The sequence below is a fragment of the Bidens hawaiensis genome, unplaced genomic scaffold (genome assembly GCF_021521415.1).
Source record: "Bidens hawaiensis isolate Kalapana, Puna unplaced genomic scaffold, B.hawaiensis_p1.1 tig00009828_1, whole genome shotgun sequence".
In the NCBI taxonomy this organism is placed as follows: domain Eukaryota; kingdom Viridiplantae; phylum Streptophyta; class Magnoliopsida; order Asterales; family Asteraceae; genus Bidens; species Bidens hawaiensis.
The window spans coordinates 439,725-465,388 of record NW_027491736.1 but is presented as its reverse complement, the minus strand read 5'-3'; the positions used below and the strand labels follow the sequence as shown (position 1 = coordinate 465,388).

General features: G+C 35.9%; 2 protein-coding genes and 1 pseudogene across 3 annotated transcripts; 1 reads left to right on the top strand and 2 right to left on the bottom strand.

Moving 5' to 3' along the window:
* Window positions 1-15,024: 15,024 nt before the first annotated feature.
* LOC143533657 (uncharacterized) lies at window positions 15,025-17,500 on the top strand. Its single transcript, XM_077028359.1, has one exon. The coding sequence runs from the start codon at window positions 15,025-15,027 to the stop codon at window positions 17,446-17,448; it is 2,424 nt and encodes an 807-aa protein (XP_076884474.1). The 3' UTR covers window positions 17,449-17,500.
* Window positions 17,501-17,609: 109 nt separating this feature from the next.
* On the bottom strand, window positions 17,610-19,234 carry LOC143533656 (pentatricopeptide repeat-containing protein At1g52640, mitochondrial-like; annotated as a pseudogene).
* A 1,235-nt stretch (window positions 19,235-20,469) lies between these two features.
* LOC143533655 (O-fucosyltransferase 13-like) lies at window positions 20,470-23,190 on the bottom strand. Of its 2 annotated transcripts, XM_077028357.1 has the most exons (6): window positions 23,069-23,190; window positions 22,914-22,993; window positions 21,802-21,872; window positions 21,631-21,719; window positions 21,319-21,540; window positions 20,470-21,245 (listed from the first exon to the last, which is right to left on the bottom strand). In XM_077028357.1, exons 1-6 carry the CDS (start codon window positions 23,188-23,190, stop codon window positions 20,513-20,515), a joined length of 1,317 nt encoding a protein of 438 aa, XP_076884472.1. In that variant the 3' UTR covers window positions 20,470-20,512. The 2 variants fall into 2 exon arrangements, with proteins under 2 accessions (XP_076884472.1, XP_076884473.1); XM_077028358.1 differs by lacking the exon at window positions 23,069-23,190 and having other exon boundaries at window positions 21,802-21,909.
* Between the last annotated feature and the right edge of the window lie 2,474 nt (window positions 23,191-25,664).

Sequence of the window (25,664 nt, the reverse complement as noted above, 5' to 3'; positions counted from 1 at the left end):
TGACATCGTCCCTGCAAGAAAGTTGTTAACAATAACCAAATCAAAAAAGCTATCAGTAGATTTTAAGGGTAGCATAGACATTTAAACATACTGTATTCGTGTGTCAAGCCAAAATCTGTTGTGTGTGAAACCTGCAACTAGTGTGAAGCCACTCTTGTGGTTTGTCAAAAGTAGCAGCAGAAAATGTGTGTGTGAAACCTGCAACCATGTTTTGCACCCTGTCAAAAATAAGTGGCCGAAGACATATATGAGCTGACCATTTCCTTCTGCTGCATTAATTTCTTTGTTTGACAAAATCTTATTCAATCTTTATATAAGAGATTTATCTGTATTGAAATGAATGTATCACAAGAAAAAAGAAATAAAACATTTCTAGTTATCCACCGTGGACGTAGGTCAAAGTTGGACCGAACAACGTTAAATCTTTGTGTTCTTGATTGTGAGCAGAGTGTGTGTGTGTGTGTGATTTGTGTTCGTGTGACCCGTCTAATCCTAACAACTGGTATTAGAGCGTAGGCTCTTTGAATCACACGAACCAGGTAGGAGGAGAAGGTGAAGAAGAAGGATACGTACATGAGGGACTCGGAATCAGTGTTCTGAACCACCACCGCCGCTAGCACCTCCACCGCCCGTTGCTGCCGCTACTCGCTAGCATAGCCATCGCCGCTGATAGCACCGCCACCGCCGGCTCCTCCGCCAGCACCGCCACCGCCGTCGCGACTGTTTAGGGTTTCGAAGAACCCGTCGCCCGCTCCCCTTGCCGGAAATCGTGCACGCCACCATAACCGCTCGTTTTCTTGGGAGATCGCCAGAATGAGCTTTCTTTGTTGTATGCTCTTAAAGCTTGAAACAAAGGTTATTTTTTTGTTTCTGATTATTACTTTCGCTCGTATAAATTACCACTCAGCACTACGAACCCATTTGGTTAGTAGAAATTTGGTAATTTTTTAATGGCAAAGGACGGTAAAATTAAGATTGATAAGTTTGATGGAAGCGATTATGGATTTTGGAGAATGCAAATTGAAGATTTTCTATATCAGAAAAGTTTGCATTTGCCTATGTTGGGTGAACAACCGGATGAGATGTATGATAAAGAATGGAAGTTGTTGGATAGACAAGCTTTGGGTGTGGTTAGGCTTTCTTTGGCAAAGAGTGTTGCATATAACATTGTCAATGAAACAACCACATATGGTGTATTGAAAGCTTTATTCAACATGTATGAAAAACCATCCGCTTCAAACAAAGTATTCCTCATCCGAAAATTGGTTAACACCAAGATGAAGGAAGGCATGTCGGTTACCGCTCACATAAATGAGTTCAACTCGATTATCTCTCGTTTAGCCTCTGTTGGAATAAAGTTTGAAGATGAAGTACAAGCGCTACTCTTTTTATCATTGTTGCCCGACAGTTGGTCAGGCACAATCACAGCTGTTAGTAGTGCATCCGGCACTATCAAACTCACTTTCGAGAGTATTCGTGACTTGATAGTGAATGAAGATATTAGACGGAGAAGCAATGGTGAAACTTCAAATTCTAGTTCTTTATTGCATACAGAAAGTAGAGGAAGAAGAAACGAAAGAGGACGTAGTCGAGGCAGGTCTAAGTCCAGAAAAAGGGGGCAATCAAATAATAGAAAAGACATTGAATGTTGGAATTGCAAAGAAAAAGGTCACTTTAGAAGCCGATGTACAAACCCAGCTGCAAAGAAAGAAGTAAACAGTGTATCCTCGGAAGAATTAGGTGATGCTCTCATCTGTTCTGTTGAAGATTCAGTTGAATCTTGGATTATGGATTCGGGTGCTTCTTTCCATGCTATCTCATGCCCAGATATAGTCAAGAATCTACGAACGGGTAACTTTGGTAAAGTTCGTTTAGCAGATGATCAAATGTTTGATATTATAGATATTGGAGATGTAGACTTGAAGACCTCATTAGGAACTATATGGACATTGAAAAATGTCAGGGTTATTCCTAACTTGAGGAGAAAGTTGATTTCAGTTGGAAAATTGGATGATGAAGGGTTTAATGTTCACTTTGGGGGTGGACAATGGAAAGTGATCAAAGGCAATTTAGTGATTGCCAAAGGAAAAAAGAAAGGCACTCTATACATGACAGAAGTTTCTGTTGAAGGTGTTCATGCAATGACCACCGGTCCGAGTCCATCAAATTTATGGCACAACCGACTCGGACATATGAGCGAGAAAGGATTGAAGATGTTGGCTCTGAAAGGAAAGTTTCCAGACTTGAAGAAAGTGGAAACTGAATTTTGTGAACCTTGTGTTCTTGGAAAACAAAAGAGGGTTGCTTTTGTGAAGACAGGGAGGACACCGAAAGCTCAGAAGTTGGAGCTTGTTCACTCAGATGTATATGGACCAACATCAGTTTCATCTCTAGGAGGGGCAAGATACTATGTAACCTTCATCGATGATTCAACGCGTAAGGTGTGGGTCTATTTTCTTAAACATAAATCTGATGTATTTGATGCTTTTAAGATATGGAAATCTGCGGTTGAAAATGAAACTAATTTGAAGGTAAAGTGCCTGAAGTCGGATAATGGTGGCGAATACACAAGCAAGATGTTTGTAGATTATTGTGCCAGGGAAGGGATAAAGATGATCAAGACAGTTCCGGGAACTCCTCAGCAGAATGGTGTTGCTGAGAGAATGAATAGAACTTTAAATGAGAGGGCTAAAAGCATGAGGTTGAATGCCGGGATGCCTAAGACATTCTGGGCAGATGCGGTTGACACTGCAGCCTACTTGATTAACCGTTCCCCATCTATTCCCTTAGATTTTAAACTGCCAGAAGAAATGTGGCAAGGGAAGAAAGTAAGTCTTAAACATCTTAAAGTCTTTGGTTGTAGTGCTTATGACTTGTTGGAAAACTGTGACAGAGATAAGCTGGACTCAAAGGCCAAGAAGTGTACATTCATTGGCTACGGGTCAGAAGAAATGGGTTACAGACTTTGGGATAATGAAGGCAGAAAATTAATCAGAAGCAAGAATGTCGTCTTCAATGAAAACGAATTGTACAAAGACAGAAAAACCAAGATACAAGAAGTTCAGAAAGAAAGTGTTGAGTTTGAAAGTGGTGAAAAAAGAAAAGAAGCTTCAGTCGACATTCCAGAAAATGGGAATGAGTCAAGCAACAGTGGGAGCTTAGGGAATGATTCTAGTAATGATTCTGAGGAAGAAGAAGTTGCTCCTCAAACTCCAGAAACACCTCAAAATCAACCAAGGAGGTCGTCTAGAGTCACTAGACCACCATAAAGGTACTCATGATGGTACCAAACGGTACAAAGAAAGATTAGTAGTCAAGGGTTTTCAATAGAAAGAGAGAATAGATTTCAATGAAATATTCTCTCCAGTAGTGAAAATGTCACACCCCGACCAAAGGCGGCGGAACATGCCGAGATGTAACGATTGTCCATAAGCACATGACACTAATTAAAGTGACAGTATTTAATAAACTCATTTCATTTCACAACATCGAAAATGTCACATAACAATTATCCATAAAATAACCATAAACAAGATATCACAAAATATGGCAAATTTGATATTGTTCATTTTTACTAATATCCTAAGGTCTTTGATGTCGTTTTCTTCACAATCATAAATCAACCAAGATGCAAACCTGCAACATTTCATAAAATAAAGTTTGGCAACACAAAGGTTGGTGAGCAATTCATAAGTTTAATCATATTAGTATATAATAAAGATAGCCACAAAACTTGCATACGAAACGATAAATAAAAGTGTTAATTTGGATAAATAGATATCGCTAAACACATTAGCGACACCTAGCTATAAGGGGATGCCAAATAGTCTAGGATTTTATAGTTATCGTTAATTGCATTACGTTAACGACACCTTGCTATAAGGGGATGCCAAATAGTCTAGGATTTTATAGTTCCACCAACCAAAAGCGATAAACACATAGGCATATAAGCATAGAACACAAAATCAAGCAATTATTTAGGTAAAGTATACAACTACGTTTGTGGTTTAAGATTCAAATATAAAGCATTTTGTTGAACAAGTATGAAATGCCACCCCCAAAATAAAAGATGGAAAATGGGGTATGAAGTACTCACCTTCAAGTAGTAAACTTGAAAGATGATAATTTGGAGATTTGTCGGAACGACGAGTTTAACGCACAATGCCTAAAAAGAAAAGAAGTCTTGAATTTAGAAAGGTTGTATTGAAGGTCTTTAAACAAAATAAATGTTGAGAAATGTAAATAATTAAAGTTCAAGGTTTAAAATGTAACTATTTAATAATTTATAATAATAACCCTTTAAAAATATAAGTTTGCTCGAAACCGGGTTAAAGTATCTAACCTTAATATTTACTCAACCTATGTTAAGTAATAAGGTGGGTAAAATGCAAGAATGAAAATCTCTTTGGAATAAAGATACTAAAACGGTTTTTTTTATCGAGTGTTCGGGTTGTCGGTTCGGGTCTTGATAATTGGTCAAACCCAAAGTCAACTTTTCAAAATATTGAATGTTATGAGATAACTCAATAAAATTTAATAAGACTTAACCAAGTATGTAGTTCCATTGTTTTAGAACTAACAACGCACGTTAAGCGAGTGTTTGGTTTTGACGGTCCAAACTTTGTTATGAGATCAAGTTGGATCCAACATTTCCAAATACTTAAGAAAATATTTAAAAATCAATTTGTAACTATTTTTAAAGAAATATACAAGTCTTGATGGCTAAAAAAAACACACTTGTGTGTCCAAGCGAGTAAGAATCGGTTTGGTTCAGTTTCCATATCACAACAAGTTCATAGGTGGTTTCCACATGTCCAAACACTAAGGAACTTGTATAATAATGTACAAATAAAAATACTTTAAGTTTTACAACCAAAAGTTAACAATAAAGTCTTTAAACAAAAGTTCGGTTTTCGGTTCGGATCGTGTTTCGGGTTAAGACCGAGGTAAGATTCTACAAACCCATAACCATAGAATTTGTAAAAATGATTTTAGAAACTTAGATCTAACAATAAGTATGTTTAAACAATTATTTAACAAAACTAGTAACAAAGTTCGGTTTACGGTTTAGAGCTATTTACGGTTAAACCGAAGCATAGACTCTTAAAAACCCATAACCATGGAACTTGTAAACTTGACCAACAAACTAAAATAAGCAAGATTAATAAGTATGAACAAGTTATATAGATGTATATATATCAAGGACACGAAGTCCTCCATGAAGCCTTGCCTTATGAGGTCCGAAACCTCACCGACCGGAATCGGAGAAGTAACTACCAAAGGTAAACAAGGGGTGTATATTATATATATGTTTCACAACCATAAACAAGTATTAATAAGGCTACATAAACTAATTAAGATGAAAGACTAAAAACCTTCAAGAACACTTAAGAAGATAACCTTGAATCTTTGATGTTTGAGAGAGTTTTTTTTTTTTTTTTTTTTTTTTTTGGAGTTGTAGCAAGGGAAAATGAAGAGGAAAGGTGGTGTATATATAGGGTAATGTTGGTGGTCAAATACGGGTGTGAGACACAAGAGTTTTCATGCAAAATGGATCAAGACAAAAACACAAAACAACAAAAAAATAATAAATAAATAATAAATAAATAAATAAAAATAAAAATGAAAATAGGATGTTTTCAAGACCCAACAAGTGTGAAACAATATTGTAACATAAATCCATCATTTTGATTATAACATAAGCTTCGGTTTACAAATCGGGTCGGTTTACATAATAAACAAATACAAAAACGAATACAAACAAGACCCGAAATTGACGAATGTCACAAAAGATGTCTACCATCTGGCTCGTTCTTATTATTGTAGCCGCAGAAGGCTTGCATCTAGAGCAGCTAGATGTCAAAACAGCCTTTCTACATGGTGACCTAGAAGAAGACATCTACATGACACAACCAGAGGGTTTTCAGGTTAAATAGAGGAAACCTAGTGTGTAAACTGAAGAAGAGTTTGTATGGTCTGAAACAAGCGCCAAGACAATGGTACTTGAAGTTTGATAACTTCATGGGAAGATTTGGTTACAAGAGATGTGACAATGATCCTTGTTGTTACATTAAGAAGTTCAAGGGTTCTTATATCATTCTACTACTTTATGTAGATGATATGTTAATTGCAGGTTCAGATTTGTCAGAAATCAAGAAATTAAAGAAGCAAATGTCTAAAGAATTTGAGATGAAAGACTTGGGAGCTGCAAACCAAATACTCGGGATGAGTATTCTCAGAAATAAAGACAGCTCTTTGACACTCTCTCAAAAAAAGTACATTGAGAAAGAATTAGAGAAATTCAGCCTTAAAGATGCCAAGATCAGAAGCACACCTTTGGGAAGTCACTTTAAGCTTTCTAAAGATCAGTCACCCAAATCAGATGAAGACAAGAAAGAAATGGCTAAAGTTCCGTATGCATCTGCAGTTGGTAGCCTCATGTATGCAATGGTATGCACGAGACCAGATATTACTCATGCAGTGGGAGTTGTTAGTCGGTTTATGTCCAATACGGGAAGAGAACATTGGGAAGCAGTTAAATGGTTGCTGAGATACTTGAAGGGAATTTCAAAGATGGCATTGCATTTTAAGAAGAAAAATGCTATTCTGAAGGGTTTTGCAGATGCAAACCTTGGTGGGTGTAAAGAGTCATTCAAAAGCACCACAGGGTATGTCTTTACAGTGGGAAACACTGCAGTAAGTTGGATGTCCAAACTACAGATGAGTGTTGCCCTTTCAACCACAGAAGCAGAGTATATGGCAGTTGCTGAGGCAAGCAAAGAACTTATATGGTTGAAGAATTTTCTCAACGAACTTGGCAAAGAACAAGATGATTATGTCCTATTCCGTGACAATCAAAGTGCAATTCATCTTGCAAAGAATCCTGTCTTCCATTCGAAGACAAAACACATACAGCTGAGATATCACTTCATCAGAGAGCAAGTTAGTAAAGGAACTCTAAAGTTGAAGAAGATCAAAGGAAGTGAAAATCCATCTGATATGTTGACTAAGGTTGTCACCTTAGAGAAGTTGAAGCTTTGCATAGCTTCAACTGGCCTTCAGGATAATTGAAGAGAAGGACGGGTAACTAGGAATGCGCTAAGATCAAGAGTTCTTACAGAAATACAGATGCACAGGTGAAGATTGTTCCGTGGCTTCAAGTGGGAGATTGTTGTGTGTTAAATCTGCAACTAGTGTGAAGCCACTCTTGTGGTTTGTCAAAAGTAGCAGCAGAAAATGTGTGTGTGAAACCTGCAACCATGTTTTGCAGCCTGTCAAAAATAAGTGACGGAAGACAGATATGAGCTGACCATTTCTTCTGTTGCATTAATTTCTTTGTTTGACAAAATCTTATTCAATCTCTATATAAGATATTCATCTGTATTGAAATGAATGTATCACAAGAAAAAAGAAATAAAACATTTCTAGTTATCCACCATGGACATAGGTCAGAGTTGGACCGAACCACGTTAAATCTTTGTGTTCTTGATTGTGAGCAGAGTGTGTGTGTGTGTGTGATTTGTGTTCGTGTGACCCGTCTGATCCTAACACTTTGGTTCACTCTTGTGGTTTGTCAAAAGTAGCAGCAGAAAATATGTGTGTGAAACCTGCAACCATGTTTTGCAGCCTGTCAAAAATAAGTGGTGGAAGACAGATATGAGCTGCCATTTCTTCTGCTGCATTAATTTATTTGTTTGACAAAATCTTATTCAATCTCTATATAAGAGATTCATCTGTATTGAAATGAATGTATCACAAGAAAAAATAAATAAAACATTTCTAGTTATCCACCGTGGACGTAGGTCAAAGTTGGACCTAACCACGTTAAATCTTTGTGTTCTTGATTGTGAGCAGAGTGTGTGTGTGTGTGTGTGTGATTTGTGTTCGTGTGACCCGTCTGATCCTAACAAAATCTGTATCACTCTTCGAGTTCTTGAGGCAAATCATTATGGTGAATTGTCACAAAAGGCTCGATTCCTGTATAACTTCGCCTTATTAATCAAGAAACCAGAACAAAATTATTATTTTTTTTCGTTTAAAAGAAACAAGTGTTTTCTTACCTTTAAGTATAAGATTATCAACGATCTTAATTTAGAAGGCCCATGCACGGTGATTTAACTAATAGCATCAAACTTATTAAAATGAGTTTATTAAGTTTATACATGTACAATAGTATTATATAACATCTACAATGACATATAACCTTGTACACGGGAATATGTAAATTTAAATAATGGTTACCAAGTCTGCTTATGAAGACTAGCAACACGTTCTAGTGCCTACAACAGAAAATTCAATAAAACCTGCCACACATTCTGGTGCCTACAACAGAAACAAAGATCATATTTATATAACAGATGAAGGTAGGTGACTTTTATAGGGATTAAAAAACTAAAAGTAAATCAACTATGAAAAGATAAAATGTAATCTAAATGTATGTCACGCCCTGCCATGGGGGCCTGAGAGTTTCATGGACAAATTGGTACCAAATGTAAGCGGCGGAATATTATTGATTAAAATAAGTTACAACGTTTGCACTATGTATTTTAGACAAGGTGTAACTACATAATTATCTCATCTCTGACACTGCTGCAATCCTGTGTTAGGTTCTACTAATCTTCTTGGCATTTAATCTTTATTGTTCATGTTCGGCATAAGCCTCTATCCTTAGACATTCTCATTACATCGCTAATCCAAATTGTTATCCACACAGTACCTGAATATATGCTAAAAAGTGTCAACTAAAAAGTTGGTGAGTTCGTGAGTTTAACTCACATACACATAAAGAGTTAATGTATAAAAGCATAAAAGTATGCGTGTATGTAATTATAAAGCATGGTGCACATCAATCAAGTCCACAATCAATCCTGCATTCGATCATAAGCCTCCCTTCGACTTACAACCAAACGACACCCATCCTCGATTATTACTCTGCCAAGCAATAATCCAAATGTTAGGTCATATGACGCAACGGTTTGCAGACCTCAGTGTGGTTTACCCGACATAGGGTCACTGTGCGTGGGGGTCTCCCAAATAGTACTACCCATACGAGCCATAGGCTCACTCCCTGAGTTAATGATTGCGTAATTTAAAGCGGGACAAAAATATGACAGAAAACAAGTCTTGATAAACATCACACCATAAGTAAAACCAGCATGTATCCAGCCCAAAAAGTTTAAGTAAAAAGGGGCAGCACGAAACTCACCTCAGTCCGTATGCAATATGTGTAAATAGATGATGACCTATAAGCTTGCAACGATGCTAGACACCACCAAGTATGCCTAGTATATATATGATGGTAAGTAATTTGTCAACAATGTAACATTTGTCATTGGCGTTGTCGTTCGATTGAGCTCGTTTGGTATATTGAAATGTAGTGACTTACAGTTGGTTGTTTAGTAATTAAGTTTGGTTTCCCCATGTCAATTTATGATGGATAAACCCTAATGTTAATGTAGATTCTAATAGCAATCTCTAGAATTATGTATAAGTCGGCCCAAGTGTTAACTAACATAATAGGCTCTAAACAAACAAAGTTTCCCTCTTAAGAAAGTTCACACATATAAGTTTATAGCATTGGTATCACACATTAGGTCACATAATTCATGTATAATAAGTAAGCATCATAATATGTAACTTTGTCGAGTTCAATAAAGTAACCATTCTTAACAAGTTCGGCTTCCGTTAAGTTTCGGATGTCAAACGACTTCGCATTTACAATACAATAAACATATATCATACAAAAATATATCATTTACAGTTCTGCTAATTTCAGTAAGTTTCAAATGCATGGTCTCGGTTCCCGTACTTTGTTTAAGTGGCAAAATGAACTTAAGTATAGAAATTCCACCGAATATTTTCAAGTAGTTCATAATTAAAGTATAAACAAGTTATATAATAAGTAACTTACCAAATGTTATAAAAGCTTATGTTTTCATATTTTATAAAACTCTTAGTTCGGTCTATGACGGTTTAACCGTAAACCGCGTTCAATTGTCTTTTCTTGCAAAAATAAGGCAATGCAAGTAAGTAAAATATTCTATATTATTAAAATAAAGAACTTTATGTATACTTTTAGTAAGAAAACACTATTCTGTATATTTTCATTTACCAGCTTCTATTTTATGAGCTAGAATGCAAATATCGCGTAGACACGCATCGTTCGGTTTTCTAAGTAAAATGTTTATATCTTATGATGAAATACATTATTTTAAGTTATAATGATTTGTTAAACTTTCAGTTCAAAAAGCACTAAAGTTTGGTTCTAAGACCGGTTAAGCGTTCGGTTAAAGTTAACCGTTAAATAGTTACGTCTTATTTAAATTACTTTAAATAAAACATGTTCTAAAAATAATTTTATGTAAGCAGTTATTTATATATCATTACCATTATTTGAAATATCTTCATGACAATTTAGATAAGTAAATATTGTCGCCGGTTTAACCGAAAATAATGTTTTATGTTCCCTTCATAAATATTGTTTTTATAAAATGGGTTTATGACTTTATACTTCATTCTCTTAAATAAAGTCTTTAAGTTAAATAAAGTATCTAGATTGTATAAAACTATATTACAACTACGTCGTTATCGTTATTTAATATAGTAACAAGTAATATTACAAGTAGAGCTAGTAATGATGGTACTAACGCGTATGAGCAATAATAAGCTATGACCACATTTGTCATATAAGAATGCGTATAAGATGATTAATAATCTATTTGAGTGATGTTTACGAAAATGGTTAACTAACTTAATGATTCATTAAAATTTATAATGCAATCTCAATAGCTATAGCTATAATAAGTTATGATGCCTCGAGTTGTGTATGTGCATAGTTAACGGTTATTGTTTCGTTATATTAACAAAAGGAGGCATACACAAATCGGCTTGTAGTTATATGCCAACTACTTGCTATCACCACTGCACATTTTATATTCACGTGGATGCCCGAGCTATCACAAGTTATTATTATTCAACTCTAGCTCGTATCTCATATAATCACACAAAATGCATATTCATATTATACAAACAAGATGGTTATGCTTGGTTTTAATTATGTGATTACTGATTATTCTTCTTAACTCGGTGTTCAATTGAGCAAACATATAGCAGGTTTTGTCAAGTTAAATATCCGATTTTTGCAATAACTAAAGTATTTTATTTTTACTAATCGAAACAAATATCCATTTACCAATTAGTCAACTGCCTGTTTTTTACAAATTTATCAAGGGTTTACCAACTAAACAATTATCCAAATTAACTGAGCAGTCAAATATCAAACTAAATCTCCAAACTAATCAAGCAATTCAATATCCAACTTAACCACACCAATCGAATATCATGTTTTTCCAAACTAGACAAACAACGCCCGGTTTATTAATCTAAAAATATCATGTTTGTCGGTTTGTATCATTTTTAGTTTAGCTAGTTTATTTTTAAGGATAGCTCAACCGGACGCGCAACGACTAAATAAATTAGTTGGTTATAAATAATCAAAATATTTAACACATGTTTTATACCTCACTCATGTTTAGTTAGTTTTAGTTACGGCTAGGCTCGTTACCCATCGTCGAGCCGAACCATCTGAGTTGTACAGCCACAGCAGCGCCATGCTCCACTTACCAATGGGAGGCGTATCCAATCGTCGGGGAGCTTTACCGGAAAGCCATGTCTAGCCGGAATATCATGCAACGTCACCGGAATCATCTTCGGTTGACCGCTAGGGTGAACATTCTGCAATCGAAGGTTGGAATGGTCTCAAGGGTTACCAAACCTGACACGTCTCCGCCGTCTTCATCCTTAAGCCGCCGTCGCTGTTGAGGCGGAACCCTAGTTCGCTTATGCAGCCTCCGTCCTCGATCTGGTTCTAACGCCACCGCGAAATGCTACTGGCCATGAATCATCTGCTGCTACCGTCGTCGGAATGTAATTGTGACCGGAGTCTCTTCTGTTGCTCACGCCGTCGCTGCTCACACAAGTACACACTGTCAAAAATGACTAATGCAGCCCAGCACTTTCTGTCGCCACTAGTCACGGTGGAACACCACCATAGCCATTCGTTGTCGTGGTCGTCACGGAAGATTGCCGGAGATGATAGCCGGCTCTCCCCCTCTCTCTACTGGTTCACTTTCTCTCTCTCTCTCTCTCTCTCTCTCTCTCCTCTGATCTTCTTCTCTCAAATATCTCTCTGTCTGTTTATAACATGGAGTTTGATTTTGAAAGAGAGAAATAGATTTGACTGCATGTTGGGTTTCTCAAAAGTGTGTTTACTGGTTGCATGTCTTTGAAGCTCACAACACCCAACCACTTAATTTCTATTATTAATATTACTAATTAAATTCCAAATGTATTAATAATAACAATAATAAATAAATAAATAAATTCTGATTTTTGGAGTTCTAGAATATGCCGGTATGTAAACAGTGTAGGACACTGCTAACGAACCCTTTACTCGTTTAACGCTTCGCTCGTTGGTTACACAATCTTTTTCGTTATAGATATTAATGATGTTCATATGTATAATCCGAACTAAACTTAAGTGTTCATGAAATATTTTAGTCATCCTAATAATAATATCATAGTGTTAGACACTATGCGCGAACTGACAAGTTAAGTCTAGACGTTTCATCTTCGAGTTTTATAATTCCCTATCATTGTTTAACTAAAATAAATATTTAGTAACAACTTCTATTCGATAGTAAATAGTATGTGCTCATATTTATTTATTCAGTTCGTGTCTAAGAGCCGGTGCGACTTATATCGCGTTCCCAATCTAAAATAATATAGTAAGCCACTAATAATCAGGCCATCAAGTAATTTCAACATGACATACAATCATAGCAATTAATATAATACTAATTCGCATAAGTAGTCGTGATTACACCGCTACTGGTGTCGGTCGTGTACAGTTACTCACTCGTCGATATTTACTATTGTACACAAATAATCACAACCATAAATTTCACTTAATAATTAATATTATAATTCATTTAATATTACATCATTTTACGGTATCATGTTATTATATACCGCGTAGCTATGACAGAAATGTTATGTCGGCATATTATACGTCGAATGTGTTCGTTTCTGGTTTTAATAAGTAAATATTATACTCGCTATAACTAATTATTAAATATTTCTTGTGATTACTTTCTATATTGTTGAACTTTGATTTTCTCACAAGTCGGTATAAGTAGAGGCGTTTTAAAAAAAAAATTCAGGCCCTAAAATCAGGGTTGTTACAATGTATGTTAATCAAAGGCTAACATCAAGAACCATCATTCAAAATATGATGTTTAATTCAAAGTGAAACAACAAACATCAAACTGAACATTCAATATTGAACAAAATCATTAACAAGATACCCCAATTAAACCCAACCCACACAAATCAAAAGAGGCCACAAATCATATTGTGCTTTTGATCAATTGATTGAACAAGCATCAAAATCGTTTATGCGGCTAAATGATTGACTAAACAAGGTGAAAAACAAATTTGTATCCCATAATTAAATCAAATACCTGAACCTGCAAACGATGAACCCTAACTGTGAATCCAAATGATCGAGATTAAGCTTGGATTTATATCCACACAACATACCTAATATAACAGAAAACATGACTGGTTACAAAATAGTAGGTTAAACTGCAATTGATAGATCCTACCGAATCGATTATGTAACAGTTAGGTCAATAATGAATCACTAACAATTGATAGATAATTTTGTAAAATCGATTATGTGCATAAACAATTTTGTAAAATTGATAGATAATTTACCTTACGTTCGGTCGTAGGAGAACTGGAAACAAGATCGTTATCAACAATCAAAAACCCTAATTACCCAATTAAGTGATGGAGAGATATTGACATCGACTGAAATAGACGGTAACAATTTGAAGCGTTGGGTGATTCTTAAGCGTCGTTGGATTGAATGCGGTGATTGAAAGCAGAGGAAGGGGCGTCGTTGGATTGAATAGGGAGATTGAATGCGGTAATTGAAAGCAGGGGAAGGGGATTGAAAATGAATTAAAGAAGTAAAGTCGTCGGAGAGGCTGCCGGATAATTAAACAATGCCGGATGTCATAAATATTATGGCGTCTCATCGGAATGTGTTTAATTACCATTTTCTCCTCTTTATATGTTTTATATGTAATATATATATATATATATGTATATATATATGTGTGTGTGATTTCAAATGAGAACTCCTTTGAGTTTTAAGTACTCGAAAGAACTCAGTGTAACGATTTTTTTTCGATTTTTTTTACACATGTGTAATATATGTAGGTTACATATACGTAAAAAAATTGCAGAATTTTTTACGCACCGAGTTGACTTTTTACACATGTATAACGGACGTAAAAATTAGTGTAACCACTTACATCTTTATTTTCTATCCTACTTTGATTTTTTTTGTCATATTTAATCTCAACCACATATTCTAATCCATTTAATTAAATATGTGGTACAGAGTGGAACTCTTAAGTTCTTAAAACTTACCATAGTTCTCAAAAAATTCCCCTATATATATGTGTGTTCACGCACGCATACAAATATATTACTATAAATAATCAAATAAAAATTATTTAACATATAATATAAATTATTACTTACAATGACAGTAAATATAAAACAACGGGCTAAGCCCAAATCTGAAACTCATGACTTTAAAAAGCCTTTCAAATTTCTAAATAAAAACCCAAAAATCATTTGGTTTTTAGCCTTGTAAAATTATATATAAATTGAGAGCTCTACCATAAAATATTATAAATTATTTTTGATATTTTGTATGAAACTTCATCTGGTTCAAACTGTGAAACCAAACCGTTACTAACGGTTCGGTTTAAGAGTTCAACGGTTTGATTTCGGTTTATAAAAATCAAACACTGTTGCTAACGGTTTGATTCACGATTTAATTTAAAAACCGCAAAAACCGAACCGTAAACACAGCTAACAACTCGGCCCGTCTGCACTAAAGAAAGTACATTATAAAACCATCAATATTCAAAAAAATTAGCAACTATTATGTCTAAGACTCTTCTCTCTCGCATCACACCCAATAACACTCACAAACCTCAATCACCATCCAAAGTCCCATATCATATCAAGAGAATCATCAACGAAATCTGTCAAATCCTCAAAACCCAACACCCCAACTGGGAAAACACACTCGAAACTCGGTTTTCGGAGCTTAATATCGTCCCATCAGATGTTGCACACCAAGTGTTCGATAAAATTCGCCACGTTGATTCGGGCTTACAGTTCTTTAATTGGATTACCCGCAGACCGTGTAACGATACCCTTGATGGGTTTGCTTATTCTAACCTTTTAAAGCTCTTGGCTAAGTCGAATTATTTTCGAGAGATTGATTCGGTGTTTATTCATATGAAATGTGAGAATAAAGTGCCTACCATTGATGCTTTGGGTGTTTTAGTTAAAGCGTATTCGGGATGCGGGTTGATCGATAAAGCTTGTGAATTTTATGCGTTTGCGGTTAGAACGTATGATAGTGTTCCGAATGTGTTTGCGTGTAATTCTTTGTTAACCGGGCTTGTGAGGAATGATCGTTTGGAAACTGCACACCAGGTGTATGATGAAATGCTTCAAAGAAATGAGGTGGATAATTATAGTACTTGTATAATGGTGCATGCGTTTTGTAAGATTGGAAAGGTTGAACAAGGTAGAAAGTTGATTGTGGACCGATGGGGACAAGGTTGTATACCGAACATTGTTTTCTACAATACGCTCATTTATGGTTATTGTAAAAAGGGTGATGTCAAGAAAGCGTTTTTGTTGTTTAAAGAGCTTAAATTAAAGGGCTTTTTGCCTGCGGTTGAGACGTATGGAGTGATAATAAATGGTTTTTGCAAGGAAGGAAATTTCGGGCTTGTAGATAGACTTATGAGCGAGATGAAATCGAGAGGTTTGGTGATAAATGTACATGTTTACAACAGTATTATTGATGCTCAATGTCGGCATGGTCACAAGATGAAAGGAGTTGAAATGTTGAAAAACATGATTGAGATCGGTTGTGCACCGGATATTGTTACGTATAATATTCTAATATATGATTCTTGTAAGCATGGGAAAGTTGAAGAAGCTGAGCAGCTTGTGGAACAGGCTGCAAGAAGAGGATTAAGGCTTAATAAGTTAACTTATACGCCTTTGTTAAATGCATATTGTAGACAAAATGATATCAACAAAGCCCTAGATTTGTTGGTTAAGATGGTTGATAATGGCGAAAAACCAGACCTTTTAACTTACAGTTCTCTTATTCACGGGATTGTTGTTTTAGGCGAGATCGAAACCGCGATAATAATATTGGAAAAGATGACTGAAAGAAAAGTATTCCCGGATGCAGGGGTGTATAATGTTCTGATCAACGGACTCTGCAAAAAAGGCAAGCTTCCTGCTGCCAAGAACTTGCTTTCTAACATGCTTGATCAAAAGATTCCACCTGATAAATTCGTATACGCAACGTTAATCGATGGGTTTATTAGAAATCAAGAGATTAACGAGGCGAAGAAGCTCTTTGAACTTGCAATTCAAGAAGGTATGAATCTTGATGTTGTTGTGTATAATGCAATGATCAAGGGATACTGCAAAAACGGTAAATTAGAAGACGCGGTTTCTTGTGTAAAAAACATGATTAAATCACGTGTTTCACCAGATGAGTTTAGTTACTCTACGATCATAGACGGGTATGTGAAGCAACTTGATATCGACGGTGCTTTGGTAATTTTTAACCGTATGGTGAAACAGAATTGTAAGCCGAATGTGGTCACTTACACTTCGTTAATTAATGGATTTTGTCAAAAAGGAGATAATATTGGTGCTGAGAGAGTATTAAAAGAGATGAAATTACATGGAGTGATGCCTAATGTTGTTACTTACAGTATATTAATAGGAAGTTATTGTAAAACTGGAAAACTTGCAAAAGCAGCTTTCTTTTTTGAACAAATGTTAAAGAACAAATGCAACCCGAATGCTGTCGCATTTCATCATCTGGTGAATGGTTTTACAAAGTCTTCTGAGAAACATAACGATGCAAAACACTCGATGTTTTTGGATATTAACAGCAGGATGATATCAGACGGTCATGATACAAGACTTGCTGCATACAGTACTATTGTTGTATGCCTTTGTCTTCACGGAATGCTTAGTATTGCTTTGCAGTTGAGTGAGAAAGTGGGAATTAGATACTGTCCTACTGTTTTTGCTGCTTTGTTATATGGTATTTGCTTAGAAGGGGAGGCAAAAGAATGGAACAGTATGATTTCTTGCGATATGAATGAATCCGAGCTCGTTGTTGCTGTAAAATATTTGTCGGTTTTTGGCCAATATGTACCACAAGGGCCGGCGGTTTCTGAAGCTTCTCTGATTTTGCAAATGTTGATTAATAATTGTAATTCTAAACATCATGAAGTTTTGGTGGCTACAGAAGAATGAAATTAGGTGTTTTTACAATGTACATTATAATTTACCAAGTATGAATACAAGATTTGCGTGTTCTTGATGCATTTTATCCGCTTCATAGTAGGGCTACTTAACAAGTGAGCCGAGTTGAGCAGAGCCGAGCCAGCCTCAGCTCGAAGAAAATAACGCTTTTTTGAAGATATACCGAAAAGCAGATAATTTAAATCCTACATTACCAAGGATACAATCAAACAAATCAGTATTTGTATCAATTGTCAATAATCACTCTCTTCTGAGCTATCTTCTTCTTTAGTTAACTTTATGTTCTTCCTATTACCTCTCATAATACAAGAAAGCTCTTGTATAGTACAACTAGTGCTCCTTTCCATCTTATCAGCAAGAATCTCTACTTGCTCTGCAAACCCTAATCCTATAATCTTATTCCTCAAAAGTTCACAAGTTGCAGCGTATGGCGGTATGCCATCATCGACCATCATTTCAAAATACCTACACGCGTCCTCTAGCTTCCCTTTCTTCCTACAAAACCCATGAACCATGACTGCGTATGTTGAAGCCAATGGATGAAAATCGCTCGACTCCATCTTCTCCCATAGCTCCGTGACCCTATCGAACCGACTGACCCTAATCAACATCTTTAGCAGCATGTTATACGTATGCCGATCAGGGTCACACGAATCTTTATCCATTCTCGATATCACTTTAGTAGCCATGTTAACTTCCAACCGGTTACAATGGTAAGCTAAAATAGCATTGTAGCTCCACACGTCCGGTTTCACTTTTCTCTCAAGCATTTCGTCCAACAGCTGGTACGCTTCCTCAATCTTATCATTCCTACACAACCTATTAACAACGGCGTTGTAAGTAAACACATTCGGAACAAGACCATACCTCTTCATCCTATCAAGCACCCTAAACGCCGAACGCACATCATTCGCACTACACGCCGCATGAACAAACACCGAATAACTAAACGCATCCGGCTCCACCCCTTTCGCCCTCATCCCACGGAACACCTCACGCGCCTCACCCACATTCCCGCCTTTACACAACGCCTCCAACAAACCATTATACGCCTGCGCATCCACATCCACACCACACCCTCTCACAAGCATTTCATCGAACACCTTCCGCGCACACTCCAATTCCCCAACATACCCCCACCCCCTCACCAACATACTATACGTCTTCACCGTTGGGTTAAACTCGTTCTTAACCTTATCGAAAAACGCCTGCGCGTCCCGCACGTGCCTTCTCTTACACAACACATATAAAACATTATCCAAGTCATCAACACTAGGGTTAATCCCATACTCAGTCATGTTATTAAAAGCCCGAATCGCATCGGAAGGTAAATTCGCTCTAGCGTAAGCGATAAATATCAACCGAAACGTGTCGGGCCGATATTGAACGAATACGAGTGCGGAAACTGTTTAATTTCACCTAAAAGGTCCCAAATTAAGGCGAAGAGTTTGGTTTTGCCTAATATGTTAATTAATATATGGAAGGTGGGTTTAGTAGGTGTGAAATTGGGTATGGTTTGAGCCCAAATGAAGAAGCGGTGAGCTGAGAAGGGTAAGTTGTTGCAGCGTTTGAGTACTTGTTCGAGTAAGTTGGGTGTGATGGTGGATGAGTATGGGGTTAGGGCTGAAACGATGTCGTGTTTGGGGCTACGGTAGTCGCTGAGGATGCGGGATATGTCGTTGATTAGGTGTGGTGATGGTGGTTGAGAGGAGTATGGTTTGAAGAGATGGGTTAGGGTTATGGTTTTGGTTTGCCTGGAGAATGATTTGATAGCCATGGCTGAAGATGATGCACTTGCAGAAAGGGAAACATATTTCAAAAATGTTTGAACTAAGTAGTAGTTTTTCTAAATCTTCAAATTAAGTCATATCGATTTATTTTGTTTTAAGAAACCAATAAAAGATAAAATGTGGGGGTCGGGATTTACAATATATGTAGTTAAATTTAAAAAATTAGAAAAAATGTTAATTATATTAAATTTTTAAAAATAAAAAATAAAATTCTCGTCACCACTCAACATAAACATAAAAAAAGATAAAAAGATTTTCGATGTGAAAAAAAAAATTAAAGATGCTAAAAATTGTGTTAAATCCTTTAGTTTAATAAAATAAGAAAGTTGAGTTACTTAAATTGGAATGCTTTTTTAAGAATTTTTACATATATCTTTTCCCTAACTACTCTTATTACATATATCCCAATCTATCTTCACGATGAAATTCAATGAGATTTGAGAGGCACTTGTCATCATGCCATTGGCCGAACAACGAATTTGAAGTCACAAAAATATGGAAGAACAATCTCATTTTAAAAACAAAAAAATTACATAATTAAATTTAAGTTATTAGAAACATTTACTTTGTGTTCCCAAGTCATTTGACGAAAGAATGAAACTGAAAGGAAAGTTTCTCTTTCCGGTCTACTCTTTTCTTTTCCTACGCTTACTTCTTTCCTTTCTTCACTTTCCTTCCAATTTGAAAAAAACACTTTCATTCTATTTTACTCTTCAAGCATCTTCCTTTTCTCTCATTTCTTTCTTTTAATGAATATCTGAAACACCCTTTTTATTATTTTCTTTTATTTCCTTCCTACAAAAAAACTCAGAAGCCTAACTCTTTTCTTCTTTCCATCCATTAAGCAATAATGAAACTATTCCCAATTCCACTGTCTTACGATTTCAACCTTCATCTGGTACATATCACGATCGATACAATGACTACAATCGTTCATGTTAATTTCTCTCAATGCACTCTATTTAGATTGCACTTGGTGGACAGTTTGATCTCATGCTTATGTTTCTTGCTCAAAATAACTGAACACTTGGTTCAAGCACAATAAAACATAGTGGTTTGGTTTGATCCAAGCACAATACCATGAAATGAGGTTCTAAATGGGTTACCATGTCAACTATGATCAAACCATTCTCAGCCCATGAATTCAAATTAATAAAACACTAAGCATCATGAATCTTAAATACAAACCAATTAAAAAAACAAAACTGTTACTGCCTTAAAATAACAATTTCAAATGCACAAAAGAAACCAATACAATAACAATATCACAATTTGAAGTCACAAAAGCAATCTGGCAATGCAGAACCTCTACCCATTACAAAATCCTCTTCATGAGCCTTTTTTAGTGCTTTCATCAAGTCTTTCCCTTTTAACCCCTGACTAGTAAACTCTGCAAAATCCTTCCTATTTAAAAACAAAGTTTTATACAACCCTTTATAAGCCCTCATTGCAGCCACCATCTTATCCATATTACCAAAATAAGTTGCTACATACGCGTCACTACTAATCGACACGTAATAATCCAATGCAGCTTTCGTGTTCCCGTGCATATTCTTAAAATCTTCACCGCTCAAAAGATACGATTTTGTAACAACGTTTGTGTAAACTGAGGTTAACCCTTCCAACTCCATAATCCCGTCTCCCGCTGCTAAATAAATATTTGTGTTTTTCGGGATTAAAAGTGATTGAAGAATGAAAACGGTTTCGTTTGGTGTAAGCGGACATTTTCCTCGGTTTCTCCAAACACGGGCTGTTTCACCAGTCCACGGTTTCCGGTCCCCACGTGCAGCATCTATAGCCTCCATAGAGGCCCGTGAAAGCCCGGTGTATTCACATTGACTGTAGGCTACCATATCGGGCTCAAAACGAAGGTGAAGAGATAAAAACGGTTTCGGTATGGCTTCTAGAAGCTCCTTGCTTGTTTTCTCCAAAGCGGGTGTTAAACGTAAGGCACTGTAACATGCTTGACAAAGTGCAGCCTTTGCATACAGTGGAAACCTACAAAATTTCTTAGGTTTAAAGACCTAATAATATTATAAAACTTTAAGGAAACTATAAGATGATAAATTACCTATCGCGTCTTTGGCTCATTGCAGGTGTAATAGAAATGTAACGATGCTGCAATAAAGAAGGAAGAACACTTTCAACATAATCAAATTGGCCTTTGCGTTTACTGCAATCTACTCTAACGGGTTCTTTTGATGCAATTTCTGCAGGTAATTCTTTTACAACATTTATAAATCCTTTCAGCTGTTGAATGAAGTAGTCCACATCAAATACATCTGCAAATCCACTGAAGATGAACAGAAGGATTGCATTAAAATCTTTACAAGTGATAATTAGGTTTCTAATAGAAGTAATAAGTATTAATAACATAAAGTACCTTGATTCGTTCCAATATGCAGCCACTTCAAACTTTGGTAACACGAGAGTTGCATTTAGTAATCTTGCAACACCAACACCATCACACAACTACAAACAATATAAGCATCAGATTATATTGTTCCAATTGAACAGCAAAATGGCAATGATTGTAAATACTATGAGTACTTACATCCCTCCTCATTTGATTAAGGCCACCATAACAATCCACTCGAATGTAACCATTAGTTTCAGCTGGTAGAGCTGCAGCATTTCAACACATAAAACCAATTGCAATTGTCTGCATTCAAGACAATTCAAAGATTTGACTCAATTAAAAAAACCCTAAATCACGTATTGACATTTTACTGCATGCATAGGTCAGCCATGACAGACGATTACTTGTGGTGCTAGATACAGACACGACAAGATACAAACATGTTTAGAAACAGTTTAGACGAGGTGACCTCTTTAGGGGCACGATAAATATTATATGGAAGTCTTAGCTAATACATAAACATTAACATATTTTAATAAAAAATTCCAAGTACGAGACGTAAGGTAACCAAGACATATGCCATTGATTTCATTAACAAGTTATCGAGTAGGGCTGTAAACGAACGGAACGAACACAAACAAGGCCCTGTTCATGTTCGTTTGTTAAGGGAATAATGTGTTCACGAACACCTACCGAATAAGATTTTATGTTCAGATTCATTCGTTAAGGAAATGAATGTGTTCACGAACACAAGCGGACACAAATAAAATCGGCATAGCCTAGAGGTTGAGATCGATGTATTCATTAATGTGAATAATGAGAAAGGAAATAGAAACAAAGTGAGAATATGGTTTCCTATTTTATGTTAGGGGTAATAAATTAAAGAATATAAAATGTTTAGATAATATAAATAAATGTACAAAAACTTTCATAAACAACATATACAAACGAACGCTCATGAACACATTATCGAGTGTTCACGAACACAGTTGAACGAGCGGGGGCTCTGTTAGTGTTCGTGTTCACTTGTTTAACTAATCGAACGGAATTTCTTGTTCATGTTCGTTCATTTATTAAACGAACGAACATAAACGTATGGTTGGTTTACAGTGTTATTAACAGGTGTTGTTTAAACTACCGAAACTTGTATAACTTCATGTCAGAAATTGGCTAGCCCTAGGCATACATGAAAACACTAGTACTGGCATTAATCAGGCAAAACGGAAACCTAATAGTCCTACACTATCATTTGTACTTGGTGTTAATGAAAACCTAAAACTCAAAAACCAATTCGTAATCAAACTGACCTGTCAAATGTCCTTGAATCCACCATTGACAAGGCCGCCAGCCCAGAATCCGTTTAGCGCTCCATATATCAGACGCCGTACTGCAATTCAAAGTTCAATTTGGTCCAGAATTAGTTAGTTATGGTGACCTATTAAAGGAGGAAATTAGGGCTTACGTGGCGGCGTAATTGAGACGGATCTGTGAAGAAGAAGGAGATAGAGAGATGACGGCGAATAATAAGATGAGTGTGATGAATGTGAGAGTCAGTAAGGGCTTCTTCACCAACATCTGATACATACAGATACGGATGGATCGAATCAAATTGTTGCTGGATATTTTCAACTGTTTTGAGTGACCATGATTATACCATTGCTACGGATCCAACTGATGTATCATTTATGATATGCGGCCGTTTGGCGATTTAGGGGTGTTCGGCCTGGCTTTTATTTTTATTATTTAGATTATGCTTTTATTGGATAGAAGTTTATAGCTTTTTTTTAACTATTTGATAAGCTTTTTTGAAGTGTTTGTGTTATCTTTTTTTATTTAGCTTATATTAGAAAAATGATCAAAAGATGCATTGTTACATATTATCACATAACTTATATTTTATATGTATCTACTTTATTTCTATGAGTTATACCATCATTTTTGGATCAATTTATATCGAGAATGACACAAATTTCTACAAAAATACACTAATATTCAATAAACATTTATCTTTGTTTGGCTAGATCTCCTGCAATCATATCTCTAACTGCACTCATGTATAAATCATCTATTCTACGTTGTGTACTCGTGTCTTCATCTATTTCATTAATGTCACTAGACTCTCGACTATCAATACCAATAAGTTGTTAAATTGTTACAGTAATAAGTTGTCTCTTATTAATTATCCACCATTTGCCTCTTAGGCCATGGGTATATTTTAACGCCTAACATAGGTTATGATGAAATGACATTTTAAATGTGCTTTTCACGGGTTAAAATGAACAATATGCATTAATTATGTATTAATTACTAATTGATTTGTTAAAAATTAATAGGAGTGAAATGGAGTTAATTGGATTAAACCATTTTCTTTGAGAGCAAATGGGTAACTTAACACCCTTACACAAATAAGCTTCCTTAAATAAGCTTAAAAACCATCTTCCAACTAGCTTTTATAAATTAGCTTATATAAGCTTATAAGCATAAGCTTAAAAAGCTAAAACAAACACCAAACTAAGCTTATTTTGTAAAAAAAAAAGCTAAAAAAGCTATAAGCATGTTAAAGAAAGGCCAAACACCCCCTTAGAAATTAGATGATTTCAGCCGTAGGGTGCAAACGTAACGAGCCGAGCCCGAGCTCGACCAGACTTGAGCTCGGTTCGTTTAACTTATACAGAGCTCGAGCTCGGGCTCGGCTTGTTTCGAGCTCTATTTTCAAAGCTGGAGCTCGGCTCGGACTCGGCTCGTTAACTATTTATTAATTATTTTTCATATAATTATAAGTATTTTTATATATTTTTTATTATAATTTTATGTATAAAATAATATATATTATTTAGTTATTTTTATTTATTTTTTCATAACATTAAATATACTAACTAATAATTATTAAATATATATTTTAAAAAAAATTATATAAATGACTGGCTAGTTTAGACTCGCGAGCCAGCTTGATTTCGATAAATGAAGCTCGGGCTCGGGTTTAGCTCGTTTATTAAACAAGCTTACTTTTAGACTTGAGCTCGGGATCGGGCTCGAGCTTTTTAACGAGCTGATCTCGAGTAGCTCGCGAACAACTCGACTCGTTTGCACCCCTACTTTCAAGCATATGAGTGTAAACGAGTCGGGTCGAGCCAAACTCAAGCTTTGCTTGTTATGACTTACGAGAGCTCGAGCTCGACTCATGAGTGTTTTTTCAAGCTCAACTGGTTTATTATTTTTTAATTAATTTATGTACATTCCTAATTTTTATATATATTAATATATTATGAGAAAACCTTTAAACGAAGCTAAGGACGACTCGAGCTCATGTAGTACCTTAAACGAGCCAAAGCTGGGCTCAAGCTCGACCATTCAGTGTGAAACTAATGCATAGAAGTTCAAAAAAAATGGTAAAACTTAACAATAAAAAAGGCTCGATAAGGCTAGACGAGCCTAAATGAGCTTTCCGTACAAGGCCCGGTGACTAAACGAACTTTATTTGAGGCTCGGGCTAAAAAAAAAGACTGGCTCGTTTCATTCTTTTTATCGATACGAGCTCGAGTAGTTTGCTAGCAAAATAGATCGTTTGCATCACTAAGCTAAGGGCTCCCGATCAGTTTTATCTTCAAAAGCATCCCAACCGGATCGGTTTCATCTTCAAAAACACTCCATCGGTTTCCACTAGCCGAAATCGGTTAGGTGAAGTGTGCGACGGAACACCAAATGATTTGATTGGTTGGAACTTGGAACATATTTGAGTAGTTTGGTATAGATTGAACACCACCCTACCAATTTAACAAATTTTTAGGTACATTGGTAAAAAAAAATGAGACGCCCTCTCTATTGAAACCCGTTAAATATAACATGTCATAAAAACAGGTTTTAATTCAACCAGGTTCTGTCAACCCAATTTTCACTTTTTGTTAACGAATCCGAACCGCTTTTCACTTTGGAACTGGTTCATGCACCTCTACTCACCTGTACGTTTGTATGGGACATGACCGATCAATATCATGCATTTGGGTTTTGACCCCAATTGGGCCTGAAAAAGTGTAAGACATGTGGGTCTGTAATTAAAC

Bases quoted from the DNA above. Each gene is read 5' to 3' on its own strand.
- LOC143533657 (XM_077028359.1), top strand. From the start codon at position 15,025: ATGTCTAAGACTCTTCTCTCTCGCATCACACCCAATAACACTCACAAA.
- LOC143533655 (XM_077028357.1), bottom strand. From the start codon at position 23,190: ATGTATCAGATGTTGGTGAAGAAGCCCTTACTGACTCTCACATTCATC. The intron at 21,720-21,801 runs GTAAGTACTCAT...TATTGTTTGTAG, and splicing joins TTAATCAAATGAGGAGGGAT to TTGTGTGATGGTGTTGGTGT. The intron at 21,541-21,630 runs GTACTTTATGTT...GTTCATCTTCAG, and splicing joins GCATATTGGAACGAATCAAG to TGGATTTGCAGATGTATTTG.